Consider the following 15183-nt stretch of genomic DNA (forward strand, 5'->3'; position numbering starts at 1 on the left):
TGAAGATCAAACCTTCTGTTCAGCTCTGGCCATTCCAAAAGGAACATTTGAAATTCCCCTGGTTCATTGAAAGTCCATCTTTTTCCCTGGAAGAGGACATTCAGCCTTGCTGGGTAGTTCATTCTTGGCTGCATTCTAAGCTCTTTTGCCTTCCGGTATATTGTATTCCAAGCCCTACGAGCTTCCAGTGTAGTTGCTGCTAAGTCCTGTGTGATCCTGACTGCAGCTCCATGATATTTGAACTGTGTCCTTCTGGCTGCTTGTAATATTTTCTCTTTGACTTGGGAGTTCTGGAACTTGGCTATAATATTCCTAGGGATTGGTTTTTTGGGATCTCTTTCTCGGGGGGATCGGTGGATTCTCTCCATTTCTATTTTGCCCTCTGCTTCTAGAATATCAGGGCAATTTTCCTGTAGTAATTCTTTGAAAATGATGTCAAGGCTCTTTTCCTGATCATGACTTTCAGGTATTCCAATAATTTTTAAATTATCTTTCCTAAGTCTGTTTTCCATATCAGTTGTTTTTTCAATGAGATATTTCACATTTTCTTCTAATTTTCCATTTTTTTTTTTGGTTTTTGAAGTATTGATTCCTGATTTCTTGTAAATTCATCAATCTCCCTGAATTCTATTCTTTGTCTGAAGGATTTGTTCTCCTCAGAGTTTTCTTATCTCTTTTCCATCTGGCCAATTTTGCTTTTTAAAGCATTCTTCTCCTCCATAACTTTTTGAACTGTTTTATCCATTTGACCTAAGCTGGTTTTTAGCATGCCATTTTCTTCAGCATTTTTTTGGATTTCTTTGACTAGGCTGCTGACTTCATTTTCATGTTTTTCCTGTATCTCTCTCATTTCTTTTCCCAGTTTTTCTTCTAACTCCCTCATTTGATTTTCAAAGTCTTTTTTAATCTCTGTCATAGCCTGAGCCCAATTTCTGTTTTTCTTGGAGTCTTTAGATGCAGGAGCTTGTGTTTCCTCATCTTCAGACTGAGTGTTTTGATCCTTCTTGGGCTCATATGCAAAATATTTCTCAGTGGTGTTCCTCTTTTTTTTCTCTGCTTGCTCATTTTCCCAGCCTTAGCCTCTTTTGGGGGTGTTTCCTGCGCTTTTGGGACACTCCCACAAGGGTCTCAGTGTGTGAGGCTCTGTCCTCCCTCCTGGTCTGTGAATGACCATATACACCCCCCTCTGCCATGGGGCTGAAGTGGGGGGGGCCCTGCAATTCTATGGGGGGGCCTAGACTGGGATCAGGATCTGAATGTGGTCAGAGCCCCAGAGTCCTGTTCCAGGGGCAGAGGACAGAGCTCTGTAGCCTCTCTCTTCACTTCCCTCCCTCAGCTCAATGGGCTCATGCCCTGGAGGCTCCTGCTTACCGCCTCCCCCTGGCTCCTCCTGCTTCTGTTCCTAGATCTGGGGTGCAGCAAGATCACTCTGCTGGCTATGTGCCCTGAGGGCTGGGCTCCACTTGCTCACTCTGGCAGAGGTCCCCCGCTGGTCCCCCACTTTGTGCCTGGTGCTTCCCGGGGTGTAGCTCAGGAAACTCCCCCGCTGATGTGAGCCACGGCTCTCAGCGCCCTGGGCTGCCTCCGGGAGGCTGAAGTTCTTTTGCTCTGGCGGGTCGCCCCTCCGACCCCAGGGAGCAGAGCCTTTCTGCTCTTTTCCAGGTTACCTTGAATAGGAGAACTGCCTCACTGAGTCCTGTGGGTTCTCTGTTGTGTCCTTTTTTGACTATATTGATACAAATTGCATATAATTGTTAGGCATAGATGTGATATGATCTGTATTATTGGAGGATTGCTCATTGATTTTGAGTATTAATACATGTCAGCAGGATGTGGAAGGGCATGGAGGTAATGCTACCTGAGAATGGGATGAAGCAACTAGGCATGTTTAGCGCAAGACCTGGTGATTCTCTTTAGGCATCTGAAGAAATTGCAATGGAAAGACTTGATCATCTTTGCCACTGAGGATGAGGAATAGATGTTTCAGTCAAAACTGAATGCACTGGATGTACAATGGCTCCAGGGAATTGATCTTCATGAATTTGTGTGGGCTCATTAAGTTGGATGCTCTATCCTTTGATACAAATAACTCACCATTCAGGATAGTATAATCATCCCTCCCACCCCTAGCTCTCCAAAGATGTGAAGGTGCCTTATCATTTCTCTTCAAGGGTGGTCATTAGAATTTCACAGGATTCAGTTTGTTATTTCATTTTTGTTGTTCTTTCCATTTCATAATGTCATTCTGAACAGTTTTCCTGGTTTGGACTCACTTTGTGTCAGTTCATACAAGTTTTTCCAAGCTTCTCATCAGTCATAACTTCTTTTAGAACTCTAATATTCCATTACTTGAATTTTTACTATTTCTTTCCAGGTCTTTGCTACTACAAAGAGTGCTGTTACAAATATATTGGGGTATATACACAGGTGGATTTGTCATTGACTTTTTTGGGGGTCATATGCTTTACAGTGGAGTCTCTGGATTAGAGGTTATGGACAATTAAATAATTTTTTTTGCATAATTAGAGCAACTCTTAGGAATACCAACAATATACATCGGTGGGTTTATCCTTCACAACACTCCTAGCGTTAACTGTTCTCATAATTTGTTTTCATTGCCAGTTTGTGTAGTGTGATGTAAAACTCTAGTTGTTTTAACTTGTATCTCTCTCATTAATGACTTATCTCTCTCATTAATGACTTATAGTATTTTCCACTTGATAGCTAATAGTGTGCATTTTTTCAGAAATATTTATTCATATCATTTGATCATCTAGCTATTGAAATGACTTTTGATCCTGTATAATTCTGTACACAGATATCTTGACAGATTTTCCCCCAGTCATCTGCTTCCTCTGCTATCCTAGTTGTATTATGTTCATGCAAAAGCCTTTTAATTTCTTAGAATTAGAACTCCATAATTGCCTCTATCTTTTGGTTAAGAATTCACCCCCTTCCCAGAGCTATGAAGGCACCTTATCTAATTCTTTTCAATTTTTTTGACATGATATTTCATATGCAGGCCTGTAACAATCCTTTTAAATTCTTTTGATGACCAGATGATATGACTGAGCATAAAAAAGGTCTAAATTTGTGACACTTTGCAAGCATCTGGGAAAATGCTAATCATCACATATATATGTTTATATCGTATATATAAAATGTATACACACACACACACACACACACACACACACACACATTTATGAGTCTTTCCTAACAGTAACCCAGAGTAATGGGATTAGAGAGGAAAACAAATAGCCACATGGCAGTAGATGTTCAGAGCAGAACCTGGAGATAGGGATGCTCTGACTGGTTTATGGACTGACTGAATTTGTCTTGACATCAAGGAACCCACTGGAAATAAATATCAGGTATTAAAAATACTAAGTTTGATGGAGGAGTTAGCCTTGAGTCCTTTGTCTAAGTTTGATTGCAGGAACCCAGAGTGCATTGATTAAGGTTTCAAGAAAATGCCGATTAGAGTTTCCTGTTTCCATTGACTTGTTCAGTAAACTTTATATCCACCAGCCTCGGACAGGAATCAGAAACTAGTATGTTGACAAGTCAGACTCTCACAAAGAAATCAATAGTAATAACAAAAATCATAAGCCATGATTATTATTCATATCTTGTGGCAAAGTACTTTATGTAGATGATCTCATTTGAGTCTTGTGAAGTCAAGGCTAGTATTATTCCCTAAACTTTTACTATTAGAGAACTAAGGCCCAGGGAGACTGTGCTTGGTCCTCATAGTCACACTACCCAAGTAAGGCTGGCTCGGCTCTCAGTGAACCATGGTACCAGGTACCATGCAATTAGCTGCCTCTGCTGAATAGACAAGAACAACTGACTAACTTGGAAAGTGCTTCGTTGTTGTTCAGATCTTTTCAGTCCTAACTTAGTGACCCATTTGAGATTTTTTAACAAAGATAGTGGAGTGGTTGCCATTTCCTTCTCCAGCTCATTTTATAGATAAGGGAACTAAGGCAGACAGGGTAAAGTGACCTGCCCCAGAGAGTCTGAGGCAGGATTTGAACTGAGGAGGGTGAGTCTTTTTGGCTCCAGGCCCAACTCCTTTGAGACCATAGCTCCTTGGACTGTGGGCTTTGCAGGCTATTCTAGAAGCAGCGCACTTGCTAAGAAAGAACATCCCTGCCCTCCCTTAAAATGCTTATAGTTTATAGTAAACATTGATGCCCATGCTAGGTAAAAGGGATTCCACAAGGTCATGGTCTGTTGAATATCCCCATGGAGAAGAAGAAGCTAACATTGACAGACTTTTAAGGTTTGCTAAGGCTTTACACAGCTTATCTCATTTGATCCTTAAAACAACCTTGGAAAATAGGAGCTCTGATTATCCCCGTTTTATGGATAAGGAAACTGGGCCGGGCTTGCATGGGGAGCCCATGGATGAAAAGTAAAGAGCAGAAGCACAGAAGAGAAGAGGCAGATTAGCTTCTGGGAGCAGTGAGCAGAACACTTTGGTGTCTTTGAGACATTGAGCTCTCTTTTGTTTTTTCTTTTCAGGATCTGAAAAAACTCTAGACTCCACCATTGGGGATAACACTTTTAATGAACAAGATCCCATGCAAAAAAGTCCTTTGTCAGAACCTGTAGATGTGAAACCTTCAGACATGACTTTACCATTGACTCTTCCCCTTGGAACGGAGGACCACCAGATGCTGTTGCCTGTAACGGATAATCAGTCTCCATCATCGGACACATTGTTGAGATCAACTGTAAATGGGTATTCAGAGCCACAGTTTATTTTTCTGCAGCAATTATATTGACTTTATAAGCAATATGGAATTTTACTAAATGAATAGCTCTGGTAGCAAACATAAACCTCTCTGGCAAAGTGAACATCCTCATTCGCTCTCATTTGGGTTGTAATCATTATTTTTCATTCAGCTAAGTAAAGTCAACTGCATCTGTGCAATGCTTGTTTTTGTTTTTGTTTTGCTTCAAAAATCATGATTATATGCACACCATTTTGGGAGAATGTGTTACATAGTAAAATAGCATTTTAAAATGGGGGGGCATTTTCATCAGTAGTCCTGAAGACTGTATAAGTAGTCCCTTGTTAGATTTTATCACTTCACCAAATAAAACAATGTCTTCCAGATTTTCCTTTTTTCTATTATTTAAAAGAATAAAATGATCAGTTCTAGATTTCATCTAGAATTAAGGGTTCATATTTCTGGCCAGAAAAATCTAGGGACCAAATTATAATATATTTTTCTTCTCTAGAAAAATTGGGACAAGTAATCTTTTAATAAAACAAACAAAAGGGAAAAATCTATTTTTAAGCACTATAAAACTTATTTCTTTTTTCCCCACTGAGGACACTTCAGTATTTAATTTAAAAATGATCTATCAATACCTGTTTAACACCTTTATTATTTTATTAGAAAGGAGTTTTACAATTTGATCCTTTTGGACATAAACTAAGGAATAATTGTCAAGAATGTTTTTGATAAATGAAAGTACAAGCTGACAGAAAGCTATATTAACTTTGTCTATTTTTCACCTATTACATGTACACCTTTAAAAATTAAATACTAACAGGTGAAAATACTCCCCAAAACTATAAGTTTAAAGCAGACTGTAAAAATCTGTACCAGATTTTACTTATATAAATGGTAAGATATTCGATTTCAGTATTTGGAGGAAAAGTAGACTTTAAAAGCCCAGGTTTTTTTAGGACTACAAATGAATATAAATCTTCACCAATAAGGCATCTTTATCTTTTCAGAGTTCTCTCTCAGTTCTCTAAAAACCATGGCAATAGGTTGTTTTGGTAGCTTTTTAAAAGTACTTGTCGGGCGGCTAGGTGGCACAGTGGATAAAGCACCGGCCCTGGAGTCAGGAGTACTTGGGTTCAAATCGGGTCTAGCTGTGTGGCCTTGGGCAAGCCACTTAACCCCATTTGCCTTGCAAAAACCTAAAAAAAAAAAATACTTGTCAATTTGTATAGGCAAAAGCAATTATTTTTATATTTATTTTCCACTAATTTACTCTTATCCCGATTCTCTGTCACCAAAATGGATTTTTGTTTTTTTATTTTGTTTATAATTGCTCTCTGGTACGGATTCTAGCTCCACAAAGGCAGTTTGTTGTGTGGCTGATTCAGCATCCCTCTGCCAAGTGAGCCGTTTTGACTCATTTTTTTAAACTGCTTCCATAATAAATCTAATGCGTTTTCTATTTATCTCAAGTTTCCAATTCTATCCTTGTCTACTTGGTGCTCAGGTCGCCAGAGTTACAGTACAGATAGACTAGACCAGTAAACCATATTATACTGTATCTTGACAACTGATCCAAGATATTATTGACCTCAACACAGCTCTCAATTCAGCCACCTAGGTGACTGAATATTTAGATCAAATTATTGCCTTGAGGTTTGTTTTTTTTTGGCAAAAATACCTTTGTGGAACACAAATTAAAGAGAGCATTTGAATACAAAAGAAACAGTTCATTGATAAGATGTATTGATTGCACTTCATTTCCAAATAAAATGTATTGACATGCCCATTCATCAGGATTTAGATGGAATATAAAGAAAATATAACAAATCAGATTCTATTCTGGTAAAATAACACCAAAGAGAGCCTGAGGTTTCTAATGGGTTATCAATAAATCAAACCTCACATCTAGGCTATGTTCTTAGGAGTAATAATCATCTCTCATCAAGGGTCATGTTTTGAGGTGGTGGTTAGTTTTATTCTAGGCTTTTTTTTCCCCACCGATTGCTGGTTAGTTTCTCAGTTCAGTTATTTTTTTATCACATATCATTTGTTTCATTGTTTAATATTTTATTTTTTTAGTCATTCTAAATTTTTAAATTATTGCCTGAGCTTGAGCTTTTCTAAAACAGCAATATAAAGAGTACGCAATTCTGTGTCTTCCTGGGAAATGTTTTTGTAATAATTGGAGTCTCTTATGATATGCCTATGTTTTTCTTGTAGCTGATATTGTTCATGCTCATGTAAGACACCAGCCTTAAAAGAAACTCTTTGTGGTACTCACATTGAGATGATTTTTAAATTCCTTTTTATATCATTTTATGATTTCATTTGGCAATTGGTGATTGAAAAGTCCTTCATAAAAAGACGTGACTCTAAATTTGTGGCATGCGGCCCACTTTATATAGCTCGACCCATTTAGTTCATTTATTGTTTTTTCTAGTCAAATATATCTCATTGTTTTCAGTCTGTGTACTAATTTAATATGCTGTTTCATGATATGGTATCATTATGGTATCATAGATTTGCCTATCTAAAAAGAACATTTTAACCCATGTGTCAGATCATACAATTAAAGATTATGGTAAGTTCATTTTTAATTGTTAAACTAAATACATCTATGATGTGCTATTATAGGAAGAGATTACTTGTTATTTTTAAATGAATTGATTATTTAAATTGAATTACTGAGCAAGTTAATTCTGAAGAGCACACTGAGAGGTGGAATGTACTTTCTATGTGAATTTGTTTTGTATTTGTAATATTAGATTATTTCTACTGTATTCTTAGATTTCCAACTAAAAAAAGCTTAGATTTATATATCAGACATTTTAGATGTTTGTAAATAGCATTTGTTGAGTGTTCCTTATTTATAGATTATTTTTAATACTGATTTTAGAAAATTATTTTAACCTTTTCAGAGTCTGATATAGTTCTACTGCAGCAATAATTAAAATAGCATACCCTACAACTTACTTTCTAGAAGCTCTGTTTACAGAATTCATGAAAATAACTACACGTGATAATACTTGTGTTAATACTAAATGAATGTCATGTGGACTAACTTTTAATCATTGTTCTACACATTTCTTGGCTTTTGAGCAATAAGAGATGTTTTCATGTAAACGTTCCACCTTTTTTTTTTATGTGTCTGGATACTTGCTGGAAATACCTTGTAGCAGAAAAATGTTTTTATATGATTTAAGTTAATGCCTTTTAAAAATAATTTTCAAATATTACTAAAGTTTAGTCAGTGAAAGAGTCTCCCTCCTCCAGTACTTCTTTATTCCTCCCCCTTTATTTAGCAGAGTTGTTAGAACATATTAGAAAATTACAGTACAGACAAACTACTCTTCTGAAAATAGGGAAATAGAATTTTTAACTTCAGCAACAAAGTTCTAAAATGACCCTATGGGACTAGTTTTTCTAATAATTACCTGCTTTAGAATCAACGTGGAATTCATATAACATTGCCTCTAGACATTCTTTTGAGAGATTGTGGAATGAGAAATCTGTTCATTCCTATCTGACAGCTTTTGAACCCAAAGTAGGGGCAACATTTGGTTTCCAACGGATTGTCATGAGAGGGCTTTCACATGGTCTGCCATACTGCCATATGGCTGGTTTATATTTATCCTCACAGCTCAAAATGAAGCTATCACCTGAAGGAAGGAAGTGGACAGATGGATGACTCTCTAATCCCTGAATCAATCAGTCCCATTGCTCTTTAAAACTTCAAATACTATAACAGTTCTGCTTCAAAAATAAAACCTGAAAAATGAATGTTCACTGAGTTTCAAGGGGAAAGTCCTTGACAGTTAGGCTAGACCAGTAAGCAGTATGCAGGCAGTGCTTCCAGAAAGGACCCAACTGGCCAAGTCAACCTTTCATGGAAAGAACTGGAGGGAAGGGTGAGCCAAGATAAGACTGATTTAGTTAATCCATCCTCTGGTGAAATGAGTCTACTTCCTTCCCTACCTCCATAGATAAGCCTGTCACTTTTTTTGTGCTAAAACAAAAGCTTCATAAGGTTGAAAAGTTGAAACTCAAGCCATAATCTGCCTCCCTTTTAAGTGCTATTTAGAAATTAAACTCAGCATGGTAAATATATTGACACAATTCATTGTCTAATTCTTTGATATAATCATGTTTTATTTTTATAATATGTTATTGGAGATTATGCCATTAAGTTCCTGTTGATTTAAAATGAAGGAGGGAAAGCCTGTTGTAGAATTGGAATGGTAAGAAATGAGTCAAGGGATCGATGCAGATCATAAATAATTTCAAAAACAAAAATACAACCCAATTAACATAAACTGTGAATCCCACCTCAGTCACTGAATAACTGGCACTGAGAACAAATCACTTAATTTCTTTGAGTTCCCTTTTCTCAACTGAGGGTGGAGAGAGTACTAGAAGATTCATGGCAGGGCTACTTTGAGGAAACATAATGGTCATACAATGTGATAAAGAGAATTCTGGGTTGAGAGCCATATGGAAAATGCACTTAATGGCTCCGGACCTCAGTTTTCTTGTCTGTAAAATCAAGGGGCTGGACTAGATGATCTGTCAGTTCCCTTCCAGCACAAAATCTATGATCCTTCATGTTTCAAGGTATGCAGCAAACCTTAAAGCATGATCATGTGCTTTATAATATGAATATAATGAGGATATTTGCATGTAATATATATATAATTGATACTTATATCAAACTTTAAAGTTTATAAAACAATTTGAATATATTATTGTGTCACAGTAATCCTTGAAATTGGCACTTTTATCCCCATTTTGCAAATGAGGAAACAGGCTAAGTGGTTAAGTGATTTGTTCATGGTTAGTAAATGTTAATGAGGGGATTTGAATTCTTAAATTCAGTTTTATGTATCAAGCCATAAATAAGTAAATAACATTTAAAAATGGCAGGTGACTTACTGCAAAAGAATAATAGTTTATGTTACTAATCTTTATTGATTGATTGTTTACTTATTGGTAAGCATATCTGTGTTATCTGATTTCATACTAAAATTCATTTTAGTGTTGACATACATTTTGGCACATGAAGATATTTTGGTGTTCGATATGTATTTTTTGTATATTGAATTTAGTAATGCAAATGAATTTCTTATCATCCACTATTATTACATGATGTGATTTTTTTTTCCCCTACATAAATTATGTAATATGAGGTGGTGATAAAATGGTTTGGTTGAGTTAGAGATGGGAGGCAGTGGTGAGAAGTCAGCAGTTGACTGAAGTTCTGTCCTTTGGACTGTGTGGCGAGGCGGGCTCTCCTATGGGGCCTTACCCTGTTAGAATGTGAGCTCCTTAGCTCTCTCTCCTCCGCAGCTATATGGGTCTGGAGCAGAGTAAGTGCCTAAGAACTAAAGGAGTTTTTACAGTTCTGTACATTTTCAGTAATGTGCTGGACCTGAATATTTAGCTCTTTATCAGTGGCATGCCAGGTGTTATTTGACAAACATTATTTATATTTAGTTGTTTTATCAGGAGTTTGTAACTTTGTAGATGTTGATGTGCTCGATACATTCTCATTCGATGTATCAGTCATCTGATTAGTTTTTCTTGTTTATGTGGCGGGCTATGTTAAAAATCTCAGAGAAGGAACCATATGGCGGGCTATGTTAAAAATCTCAGAGAAGGAACCATACCCATCTAATTAAGAAAGCACAGAAACTTGATCAGGAAAAGGGTAAATCTGGTCCTCTCCTTAAGTAAGGTCACTAATTTGAGAGTATTAAATTGGTTCGATGCCTTGATCTTGTTTTGGACTGCTCACAGTTCTTACAGTTGGAAGACAACAAAAATACTATTCAACCAATTGCAATTTTTGCTTAATAAATATATCAAGGATTTTCTTACAAATTAAAATATACTGTATATTATGTAAATCTACTAGACTTAAGATCTATTTTATACAGTAAAGAGGTACCTTGGAATTTGGATGCAGAAGATGAATCTATTTATCGATTATAATCTTGAAGTTTTGAAGTAAGAAACCAGCAAGTTTGGGATAATTCCTCCATGTAAAATAACTTTCTATTCTCCTTTAAAAAGGAGATCAAAATGACATTATCCCTGATCCAACAGTCAAATTGAACTTTAAGCTTCTAGACAAAGGATATAATCTACCAGAGAGTACCCAACATATTTTTAAAACATGACTTTTCTCTTGAGAAGTACTAAAGATGAAAAATTTCTTTGGCATAGTTGTGGGGATTGAAAATGAGGTTTTTTGGGTTTTTTTTTTTTTTTAGGATTGCACCTGAATATATTGCTGCTTTGTTTCTGAATCACAAAGAGAGACAGAAAAAAAAACATTAAAAAGTACACTGGGGGCAGCTAGGTAGCTCAGTGGATAAAGCACCAGCCCTGGAGTCAGGAGTACCTTGCAAAAATCTAAAAACAAACAAACAAAAAGTACACTGGTCTTGGACTGTTTGTAGAAAGAAAAATGTGGTAACTAACTGTTGATTGGGACTGAAAAAGTTTTCTTTCCACTAATGAACATTAAATTTGGTTCAGTGAAAAAGTTTTGTCAGGGAATGGACTGAAATGGTACAGAAATTGTTAGAGCCTCTAAAAGCCTACAAAGTTATGGGATGTAACATTTAAGACTTGGAAGACCTGGGCATAGGAAATACATCTGTGAAGATACTGCCAGTATGGAAAAGCGAAACTAGGGCAGGGGGAGTTCAAGCCTGCTGACCAAACACTGTAGCATGCTAGGGAGGGATGGCCCGTTCTCAAGAAAGTTTTTGGTCTTTTGTTTTTATAGATGTTTGCAAGGCAAATGGGGTTAAGTGGCTTGCTCAACGCCACACAGCTAGGTGATTATTAAGTGTTTGAAGTCACATTTGAACTCAGGTCCTCCTGACTCCAGGGCTGGCGCTCTATCCACTGTGCCACCTAGCTGCCCCCAGCAAGTAAGTGGTTTTTTTTAGATTTTTTTTTTTTGCAAAGCAAATGGGGTGAGGTGGCTTGCCCAAGGCCACACAGCTAGGTAATTATTAAGTGTCAGATCAGATTTGAACCCAGCTACTCCTGACTCCAGGGCCGGTGCTTTATCCACTGCACCACCTAGCCACCCCTTTTTGATTGTTTTTAATCTGAATTAGGTTTTTTCTCTCTCCTTTCACTCTGACTCTGCTGTAGGGTCGCTGAGTGGCACAGCAGACAGATCCCTGGTCCTGGGGCCAAGAAGCCCTGAGCCCCCATACCACCCCTTAGGCCCAGCATCCACCTGGCCCTATGGTCCTGGGCAGGCCTTCCAATCCCAGCCCCTTGCAATAAGTAAAAAAGAAAATGTGTTATATCTGACCACTCTCCCCCCATGGTCCATCCTCTCCTCCTTTATTCACATCCCCACCCCTTCCCCCTGCTCCCCCCCTCCTTACTCCAGATGTCTATACCCCATTGAGTATATTTGCTGTTTCCTCTCCTAGCCATCTCTGATGAGAGCAAAAGTTCCCTCATTGCCCCTTGCCTCCTCCCTTCCATATCATTGCAATAGCTCCTTGTAATAAAAAAATCTTATTATGTGAAATATCTTGGCCTATTCCCCCTCTCCTTTTTCTCCCATTCCATTTCCCTTTTTTTCTATTGACTCCATTTTTACACCGTATTTTATCTTCGAATTCAGCTTTCTCCTGTGCTTAAACTAATGACCTGTGCTCCCTCTACCTGCTCTATTAACTGAGAAGGTTCATATGAGTATTATCAGTGTCATTTTTCTATGCAGGAATACATGCAGTTCATCATCATTAAGTCTCTCATATTTCCCCCCTCTCCTCCAATCTCCATGCTTCACCTGAGTCCTGTATCTGAAAATCAAACCTTCTGTTCAGCTCTGGCCATTCCAAAAGGAACATTTGAAATTCCCCTGGTTCATTGAAAGTCCATCTTTTTCCCTGGAAGAGGACATTCAGTTCATTCTTGGCTGCATTCTAAGCTCTTTTGCCTTCTGGTATACTGTATTCCAAGCCCTACGAGCTTCCAATGTAGTTGCTGCTAAATCCTGTGTGATCCTGACTGCAGCTCCATGATATTTGAACTGTGTCCTTCTGGCTGCTTGTAATATTTTGTCTTTGACTTGGGAGTTCTGGAACTTGGCTATAATATTCCTAGGGGTTGGTTTTTTGGGATCTCTTTCTCGGGGTGGGGGGGGATCGGTGGATTCTCTCCATTTCTATTTTGCCCTCTGCTTCTAGGATATCAGGGCAACTTTCCTGTAGTAATTCTTTGAAAATGATGTCAAGGCTCTTTTCCTGATCATGACTTTCAGGTATTCCAATAATTTTTAAATTATCTTTCCTAAGTCTGTTTTCCATATCAGTTGTTTTTTCAATGAGATATTTCACATTTTCTTCTAATTTTTCATTTTTTTGGTTTTGAAGTATTGAATCCTGATTTCTGGCAAATTCATCAATCTCCCTGAATTCTATTCTTTGTCTGAAGGATTTGTTCTCCTCAGAGAGTTTTCTTATCTCTTTTTCCATCTGGCCAATTTTGCTTTTTAAAGTTTCTTTTTTTAATACAATTTTAATTTATTTTAGTTTTTTGTTTGGTTAATTTAAGTCAAACTGAAGAGCTGTAAGAAAATTCACTTTCTGGGAGGTTCCCCACAAAAATTTAAGTACATGAAAAAATTCAAAGCTTAAATAGTATTCCAAGTCTTTGGGGCTTGCATTTGCTGAAAAATGAACATTCCAAACACATTACATAGAATTTTAAAGCTGAAATTCCACAGGCACAAAGTCTCCGGTGGCAACCTTTTTCAATGATAGTCTTAGATTGAGGGAGTTGGAAGGACCTTTGGTCATCTAGGCAAATCTCATTTTATAGATAAGGCCAAGCCTAAATTGTGTTCAAAGTTCAAGGTGTGCCAGCCACCTTCCAGAGCTCAATCAAATTTCTCAACACCAATTTTCTTCTTGAAGTTACATTTTCCAAGTTATTCATTTTAATTTTAGTCCACTTCATCTCCAAATTCAATTATCTTCTGAATTTCAAGATTCCTTTTCCAACCTCTGGAAGAACTTAATTCCCTTAGACTCCGAGGGGCGGCGCCCGGCTCCATACTAGTCCTGGGGTGGCGGAGACGGGTGCGGGAAGGAGCAAAAGCCAATTTTGCTTTTTAAAGCATTCTTCTCAATAACTTTTTGAACTGTTTTATACATTTGACCTAAGCTGGTTTTTAGCATGCTATTTTCTTCAGCATTTTTTTGCATTTCCTTGACTAGGCTGCTGACTTCATTTTCATGTTTTTCCTGCATCTCTCTCCTTTCTTTTCCCAGTTTTTCTTCCAACTCCCTCATTTGATTTTCAGTCTTTTTTGAGCTCTGTCATAGCCTGAGCCCAATTTCTGTTTTTCTTGGAGTCTTTAGATGCAGGAGCTTGTGCTTCCTCATCTTCAGGCTGAGTATTTTGATCCTTCTTGGGCTCATATACAAAATATTTCTCAATGGTCTTCCTCTTGTTCCTCTGCTTGCTCATTTTCCCAGCCTGTGCCTGTTTTGGGGTGCTTCCTGATCTTTTGGGACACTTCCACAAGGGTCTCAGTGTGTGAGGCTCTGTTCTCCCTCCTGGTCTGTGAATGACCATATGAGTCCCCCTCTGCCACAGGGCTGAGGTGGGGGGGCCCTGCTGTTCTATGGGGGAGCCTAGACTGGGATCAGGATCTGAATGTGGTCAGAGCCCCAGAGTCCTGTTCCAGGGGCAGAGGACAGAGCTCTGCAGTCTCTCTTCACTCCCCTCCCTCAGCTCAATGGGCTCATGCCCTGGGGGCTTCTGCTTACTGGCTCTACCTGCTTCTGTTTCTGGATCTGGGCTGCGGAAAGACCACGGGGCTGGCTGTGTGCCTTGAGGGCTGGGCTCCACATGCTCGCTCTGGCAGAGGTCCCCAGCTGTTCTCCCACTTTGTGCCTGGTGCTCCCCGGGGTGCAGCTCAGGAGACTCCCCTGCTGCTGTGAGCCGCGGCTCCCAGTGCCCTGGGGCTGCCTCTGGGAGGCTGAAGTTCTTTCCTTCTGGCGGGCCGCCCCTCCAACCCTGGGGAGCCTAGTTTTTTAAAAATAAGTATTTCCTTATAACTTTTATTTCATTAAGAAATATTATTATTGAAATGGTATAGAGAACTCCAGGTGAGAAAATTCCTTCTGCCAATGAAGATCCTTACCTTCTTTGTATTTTAGGGAATTGCCTCAAGCATTGAAAGTGAGGGACTTGCCCTGGCTCACCACAACCAGCCATCCCAGTTTCAAGGCAGGTTCTCTGTCCACAATATTACAACTGATTCTCAGTTGCCTTTATTTTGATAATGTCCAAATTTCCCACTGTTTTTTTCCTCTCAAACCTTCCAGGAAGCAGAGGAATAAAATTAAAACTAATATGCTGGAAAATTTCTCATGTTATAAATGACATT

At 38.3% G+C, this 15183-nt stretch overlaps 2 protein-coding genes across 12 annotated transcripts in view; one reads left to right on the forward strand and one right to left on the reverse strand.

The window, feature by feature from the left end:
* MYNN (myoneurin) overlaps positions 1–10625 on the forward strand; it is a 29155-nt gene extending 18530 nt beyond the window's left edge. For 4 of the 7 annotated variants that reach the window (XM_074190875.1, XM_074190877.1, XM_074190878.1 and 1 more), the window contains one exon: positions 4531–10622. In XM_074190875.1, coding sequence (XP_074046976.1) covers positions 4531–4793 — 263 coding nt within the window. In that variant the 3' untranslated portion in view covers positions 4794–10622. Of the gene's footprint in view, positions 1–4530 lie in introns of all 7 variants that reach the window. The other 3 variants (XM_074190873.1, XM_074190872.1, XM_074190874.1) reach the window with 3 other exon arrangements.
* LRRC34 (leucine rich repeat containing 34) overlaps positions 1–15183 on the reverse strand; it is a 66720-nt gene that overhangs the window by 14436 nt on the left and 37101 nt on the right. The window contains exons 12-13 of one of the 5 annotated variants that reach the window (XM_074190889.1): positions 10696–10810; positions 4558–5947 (exon numbers count right to left, since the gene is read on the reverse strand). The exons of 3 other annotated variants lie outside the window; for them this stretch is intronic. The gene's annotated coding sequence lies outside the window, so the exon portion shown is untranslated. Of the gene's footprint in view, positions 1–4557; positions 5948–10695; positions 10811–15183 lie in introns of those variants that run through there. One more of the 5 variants, XM_074190895.1, reaches the window with a different exon arrangement.

This window comes from Macrotis lagotis, chromosome 6 (assembly GCF_037893015.1).
Source record: "Macrotis lagotis isolate mMagLag1 chromosome 6, bilby.v1.9.chrom.fasta, whole genome shotgun sequence".
Lineage (NCBI taxonomy): Eukaryota > Metazoa > Chordata > Mammalia > Peramelemorphia > Peramelidae > Macrotis > Macrotis lagotis.